Source organism: Carlito syrichta, unplaced genomic scaffold, assembly GCF_000164805.1.
Source record: "Carlito syrichta isolate Samal-C Ts95f unplaced genomic scaffold, Tarsius_syrichta-2.0.1 Scaffold314761, whole genome shotgun sequence".
Classification (NCBI taxonomy): Eukaryota; Metazoa; Chordata; class Mammalia; order Primates; family Tarsiidae; genus Carlito; species Carlito syrichta.
In genome coordinates, this window is record NW_007258857.1 from 251,967 (window position 1) to 259,383 (window position 7,417).

A 7,417-nucleotide genomic window follows, 5' to 3' on the forward strand; every position below is an offset into this window, starting at 1 on the left:
GCCACTGCACTCCAGGCTGGGCGACAGAGTGAGACTCCAACTCAAAAAAAAAAAAAAAGTTGATCTCGTGAAGATAGAGAGTAGAATGATAGATATCAGAGGCTGGGAAAGGTAGAGAGGTTTGTTAATGTGTACAAACATATAGTTAGATAGAAGGAATAAGAAGGAAAATGGCTTAATGTTCCCATTTTACAGTATATCATTGTGCTATTCATATTCCAGCCATCTCCATAAATCAAAATTGGTACGTTCACAAAAAATGCTGTAAACTAAAAGGTTAGTACATTTAGGTTTTATTAGACCAAAAGAAACCATATCTAGAGTTTAATAAATTGCTTTCTCGTTCTCTACTACTCAGGCTGGGATTGATTTAGAAGTCAAAATTTTAAATTTCATTTATTTTAGCAAGATACACATAACTTTTGTTAGTGAGCTGTAAAAATGCAAGACAAAAAATTTTGTTTTTGAGACAGGGTCTCTGTTGCCTAGGCTAAAGTGAGGTGATGTGATTATAGCTCACTGCAGCCTCAGAGTCCTGGGCTCAAGTGATCCTCTTGCTTCAGCCTCCTGAATAACTGAGACTAAAGGCCACCATGCCTACCTAATTTTTTTAAATTGGGGTCTCTCTCTGTCACCCAGACTGAAGTGCAATGGCTTGATCCCAGCTCATCACCTCCAACTCCTAGGCTGAAGGCATCCACCCTCCTCAGCCTCCTGAGTAGCTGGGACTACTGCGGGTGCGCGCTACCACACCCAGCTAATTTTTAAATTTTTTTGTAAAGTCACTGTTTCACTATGTTTCCCAGGCTGGTCTCAAACTTCTAGGCTCAAGCAATCCTCCTGCCTCAGCCCTCCAAAGTGCTGGGATTACAGGTTTGAGCCATGGTGCCCAACCCCTAGCTAATTTTTTACTTTTATTTTTGTAAAGGTGGAATTTTGCTATGTTACACAGGCTGATCTCAAACTCCTGGCCTCAAGCAGTCCTCCTACCTCCGCCTCTCAAACTGTTGAGCTTTACAGGCATGAGCCACCATACCCAGCCAAAACTAATTTTTGGGTACCTCAGATAGTTTTTTTTTTTAAATTGATACAGAATATTTGTACATATTAATGAGGGTACACGTGATATTTTGTTACATGCATAGAATATGCAATGATGTTTGGGATATCTATTACCGCAAATATTTATCATTTCTATATGTTGGGAACATTTCAAGTCCTCTCTTTTAGCTGTTTTGAAATATATAGTGCATTGGGCTTTTTTTGTTTTTGTTTTTGTTTTTTTTAAGTTGGAATCTCACTCTGTCGCCCAGACTGGAGTGCAGTGGCCGCTCTCGGCCACCGCAGCCTCGACCTGCTGTGCTCCAGCGATCCTTCTGCCTCAGCCTTCCAAGTAGCCGGAATTACAGGCGCGCGCTACCACGCCCGGCTAATTTTTTGATTTATTGTAGAGATGAGGTCTCGCCAAGTCTGTTGATGGACCCTTAGGTTTGTTCCATATTTTTGAGATCTCCATGGTGGCCATACTAATTTATATTTCCACCAACAGCGTATAAGAGTTTGCTTTTCTTTGCATCCTCACCAACATCTTTTTTTTTTTTTTTTTTTTTTTTTGTCTTTTTAATTATAGCCATTCTAGCTGGAGTAGGATGATATCTCATTGTGGTTTTGATTTGCATCTCCCTGATGATTAGTGATGTTGAACATTTTTTCGTATACCTGTTGGCCATTTGTATGTCTTCTTTTTATAAATGTCTATTCATGTCCTTTGCCCATTTTTAAATGGGATGATGATGATGATGATGATCTTTATTTTTAACTGTTGAGTTGTCGGAGTTCCTTGTATATTGTGGATACTAGTCCCTTGTTGCGGTTATTTTCTCCCATTCAGCAGGTTATGTTTTTACTCCGTTGATTGTTCCCTTTGCTGTGCAAAAGCTTTTTAGTTTAATATAGTCCCATTTGTCTATTTTTGTTTTTGTTTCCTGTACTTTTGTACCTCAAATAATTTTAATAGTAATACCCATTATTCCATTTTAGAGCTGCGTCTTAAGAGTTAGCAGCATAAGGATGATAGCTTGTCCATCTGTGGAAGAAATTCAAATATTTCTCCAAGTAGCAGTGTCATATGCCACAGTATACAAAAGCTAACCATGGTTCAAAAGTGATACCTACCAGAAATAGTGTATCTTATTTTGGCTCATTAACCTTCAATTTTAAAATTGTTTAATTGAGCTGGGCTTGGGGGCTCAGCCTGTAATCCCGCGCCTTTGTGAGGCTAAGGTGAGTGGATTGCCTGAGCCCGCGGGTTCAAGACCCGCCTGGGCAGCGAGACCTCATCTCTACAATAAATCAAAAAAAAAAAAAAAATGCCGGGCGTGGTGGCGCGCGCCTGTAATTCTGGCTACTCGGCAGGCTGAGGCAGAAGGATCGCCGGAGCCCAGCAGGCAAGGCTGCGGTGGCTGGGAACAGCCACTGCACTCTAGTCTGGGCAACCGAGTGAGACTCCAACTCAAAAAAAATAAAAATAAAAAATAAATAAAATTGTTTAATTGATTATATATGTATAACAAATTCTTTACTATCTTAACCATTTTTAAATGTACAGGTCAGTATTATTAGGTGTATTTACAGTGCGATACAATGAGTCTCCAGAACTCTTTTCATCCTGCAAAACTGAAAATTTATACCCATTACACAGCTTCAATTTCCCACTCCTCCAGCCCCTAGAAATCACCATTCTACTTTCTGCCTCAATGGATTTGACTCCTCTAGGCATCTAATATAAATCGAACCATTTTGTCTTTTGGTGACTGGCTTATTTTACTTAGTATAATGTCCTCAGAGTTCATCCATGTTGTGGTATATGTCAGAACTTCTTTCCTTTTTAGGCTAGATAATGTTGCATTATGTATATATACCATATTTTGTTTACCTGTTCATTTGTTGATGGATACTTGGGTTGCATCCTCCTTTGACTATTGTGAATAATGCTGCTATGAATATGATATACAAATATGTCTTCAAGACTCTGGTTTCAATTTTTTTCTATATACCCAGAGGTGGGATGTTTGGATCATATGGTAATTCTATTTTTAATTTTTGAGGACACTCCTTACCATTTTTCTTTTTTTCGTTTGTTTGTTTGTTTTTTTTGAGTTGGAGTCTCACTCTGTCGCCCAGACTGGAGTGCAGTGGCTGCTCCCGGCCACCACAGCCTCGATCTGCTGGGCTCCGGCGATCCTTCCACCTCAGCCTTCCAAGTAGCCAGAATTACAGGCATGTGCTATCACGCCCGGCTGATTTTTTGATTTATTGTAGAGATGAGGTCTCGCTGCCCAGGCGGGTCTCGAACCCGCGGGCTCAGGCAATCCACTCACCTCAGCCTCCCAAAGGCGCGGGATTACAGGCTGAACCACCGAGCCCGGCTCATACCATTTTTCATAGTGGCTTCAGCATTTTACATTACCACCAACAATACACAGGGGTCCTAATTTCTCCACATTCTTACAAACATGTATTGTTTTCTAGTTTTTTTGTTTATTTTAGATAATAGCCATTCTAATTGGTGTGAGGTACTATCTCTGAATGGTTTTGGCTTTTCTTAATGGTTAGTAATGTTGAACATCTTTTCATATGTTTTTGGCCATTTGTATATCTTCTTTCGAGAAATGTCTATTCGAGTCCTTTGCCCATTTTCTGTGTGTGTGTGTGTGTGTGTGTGTGTGTGTGTGTGTGTGTGTGTGTGTATGTGTGTATGTGTATTGCTCTTTATTTTTTTTTGAGTTGGAGTCTCACTCTGTCGCCCAGGCTGAAGTACAGTGGCACGCTCATGGCCACCCCAGCGTTGACTTGCTAGACTCCAGTGATCCTTCTGTCCAGCCTTCCAAGTAGCCAGAATTATAGGTGCGCGCCACCACGCCTGGCTAATTTTTGATTTATTGTAGAGACAAGGTCTTGCCAAGTTGCCCGGGCTGATCTCGAACCCGCGGGCTCAGGCAGTTCACTCGCCTTGGCCTCCCAAAGTGCTGGGATTACAGGCTGAGCCGCTGAGCCCAGTCGGTGCTCATTTTTTAATTAGGTTGGTTTTTGTTATTGTTGAGTTGTATGAATTCATTATGTATGTTAACTCTTTATCAGACAAATGATTTGCAGATGATTTCTCCCATTCCCTAACTGTCCTTTTCAATCTTTTGATTATGTCCTTAGGCCAAAAGATATTTTTAAAGAACTGGTTTGTCATAAAGATGTTTTATTAGTAATCAAGGAAATACAAATTACAATAATGATAATATACAATTTTCATCTATTAGATCACCTTTTAGCAAAAATGTAGGGAAATATGTAGATACATTCCTACATTGATCGGTACAAGTATAATTTGGTACAGCTACTTTGGAGAGCAATTTGGATATATTCATTTTAATTTAAAAGTGTTTCTGTCTTATGACCTAACAATTCCATTTTTAGAGAAACACTTTCACATGAGTACAGTGAGACAGTATACAAAGATGTTCAATGCAACATTATTTTTTGTTGGGAAAAGGGAAAAATTCTATTTTGTATTTATTTTATTTTTTGAGTTAGAGTCTCACTCTGTTGCTCAGGCTGGAGTGCAGTGACATGCTCACGGCCACCACAGCCTCGACTTGCTGGACTCAGGCTATCCTTCTACTTCAGCCTTCCAAGTAGCTGGAACTACAGGTGCACACCACCACACCCAGCTATTTTTTTTATTTATTGTAGAGACAAGGTCTCACCAAGTTGCCCAGGCTGGTCTCGAACCCCTGGGCTCAGGCAATTCTCTTGCCTCTGCCTCCCAAAGTGCTGGGATTACAGGCGTGAACCACTGTGCCCAGCATATTTATTTTATAATATTAAATATATATATAATATTTTATATATATATATAAATTTAGAGACAGGGTCTCACTATATTGCCCAGGCTGGTCTCAAACTCCTGGCCTCAAATGATCCTCCTGCCTTGGCCTCCCTAAGTACTGGGATTACAGGCCTGAACCATCATGCCCAGCCAAAAAATAAAAAAAACTATAGAAGTCCAACAATAGAATAATGACTTAATAACTATGAGAATGAGGTTTATTATATATGCATGTATCTACAATAAAATGGATCTCTCAAACATGGTTGAATTAAAGTAAGTTGGAGAGTGACACAGTTAATATGATACCATTTATGTTAAAGTAAAAGATAGCAATATTACATGTTTTCTGGTGGAATATACACATGTATATTAATGAATTCAGAAAGATCTAGAAGACATATAACATTAATAAGGGTGCCGATCCTAATCCAGGCGAAGTGAAGTCTAATGGGAGACCCAAAACTTCACCTGTACCTAAACCACTTATGTACACAATCCTGATTTGTACCCCACAACTTAAAATAAAATAAAATATTTATTTAAAAAAGAAAGATCTGGAAACAGTACATGCCAGAATGCACTAGGATTGGTCCTTGTAACCAAATAATATTTTTTGAAATATTTTTTACAAGGGAAATTATTTATGTTACTTAGTTTTTGATTTTTTAGACACATTTTCAAAAATTCAAAGGTGGTATAACTAAACAAATATCAAAGAAAGAGTTTATCTGTGTTCCTTAGTCAAATCACTTAACCCACCTAAACCTGGGTTTCCTCATCTTTGTAAAATGCCTAAATTTCAATATGTTATTTGTCTTTAAAATTATTTTCTTGATAACTTTTGTTATTATGTGATACTTTTTATTCAGCTAAACATGAATTCAGCTCCGACTTTCATCAACTTTCCTGCAAAAGGGAAACCCAAACGGGGTGATACATATGAATTGCAGGTGCGGGGTTTTTCAGCTGAGCAGATTGCCCGGTGGATTGCAGACAGAACTGATGTCAATGTAAGTGTCCCTACTTTGTAGACAGTTACTTTATCATTATCACCTTTGAATTTTACTGGGAAGCCCTAAATAGTCTTGTCCCCATATCACTGAGGTGGTGGTATGAGAATCCCCACACAGGACATGTGGTAAGGAAAGTCTGGAATTTCTTTCCATTGTAGACCAAAGTTAACTCAATCATTACCCTGTGAGACCAGCACTAGTGTATGAAGGAACTAGATTTAGTCTTGACTTTTCAATCTCTCTGTGTTTACAAATTTCAATTACTGATGAGACCATGCAGTGCTCTTAAAAGTGGGAAGGGAGCCGGGCTCGGTGGCTCAGCCTGTAATCCCGTGCCTTTGGGAGGCTGAGGTGAGTGGATTGCCTGAGCCTGCGGGTTCAAGACCTGCCTGGGCAGCGAGACCACATCTCTACAATAAATCAAAAAATCAGCCGGGCGTGGTAGCGCATGCCTGTAATTCCGGCTACTTGGAAGGCTGAGGCGGAAGGATCGCCGGAGCCCAGCAGGTCAAGGCTGTGGTGGCCGGGAGTGGCCACTGCACTCCAGTCTGGGTGACAGAGTGAGACTCCAACTCAAAAAAATAAAAAAAATAAAAAGTGGGAAGGTACTTAGCCTATTTGGTGAATTCATTTGACTAAGCTGGCTAAAATTAAAATCAGCTAGCATTTAACAAAATAATCCTGATCAGTGAGTGAAATTATAAAATACCCTCTATTACCCTACTGAATTAAGCATCATTTTCCCTGAAAATAACAATACTAATTTTGATTGCTTTCATTTCCAATTATTTTGACCGATATAATTAGAAAATAAATTTTATATTTTAAAATGTTTCTACTTTAAAATGTTTCTCTTTTTTCCATTAGATTAGAGTAATTAGGCCCCCGAATTATGCTGGTCCTCTTATGTTGGGATTGCTTTTGGCTGTTATTGGTGGACTTGTGTATCTTCGAAGAAGTAATATGGAATTTCTCTTTAATAAAACTGGATGGGCTTTTGCAGCTTTGGTGAGTGAATTTTACAAGACAAGTTACTAGAGTAAAACTGCTAATAATGTATTTTTAGGTAAACTTTCATTTATTCCAAAAGTAGCATTTTTGTTTCTTACCTGAGGGAAAGAATTTTATATATTTTTATTTTCGGCCTTAAAAATCAATCTGTTTCCTCCATTATCTCATTAGGATAGCCAAAGCTTCGAGGAACTGGTTTTACCTACTTTTTATTCAACTTAAATGACAGCCAGTCATTTCTATAAAAATCTGTAGCTCTTTTGAAAGTATTCTTCTAGCCGGGCTCAGTGGCTCAGCCTGTAATCCCGCTCCTTTGGGAGGCTGAGGTGAGTGGATTGCCTGAGCCCGCGGGTTCGAGACCTGCCTGGACAGCAAGACCTCATCTCTATAATCAATCAAAAAAAAAATCAGCTGGAAGTGGTAGCGCATGCCTGTAATTCCAGTTACTCGGAAGGCTGAGGCGGAAGGATCGCCGGAGCCCAGCAGGTCGAGGCTGCGGTGGCGAGAG

At 39.5% G+C, this 7,417-nt stretch overlaps 1 protein-coding gene across 1 annotated transcript in view; it reads left to right on the top strand.

Moving 5' to 3' along the window:
• The window catches only part of MAGT1 (magnesium transporter 1), a 35,536-nt gene that overhangs the window by 16,975 nt on the left and 11,144 nt on the right, over positions 1–7,417 (top strand). Inside the window, exons 4-5 of the mRNA XM_008071840.2 lie at positions 5,755–5,895; positions 6,766–6,906. Coding sequence (XP_008070031.1) covers positions 5,755–5,895; positions 6,766–6,906 — 282 coding nt within the window. The remainder of the gene's footprint in view (positions 1–5,754; positions 5,896–6,765; positions 6,907–7,417) is intronic.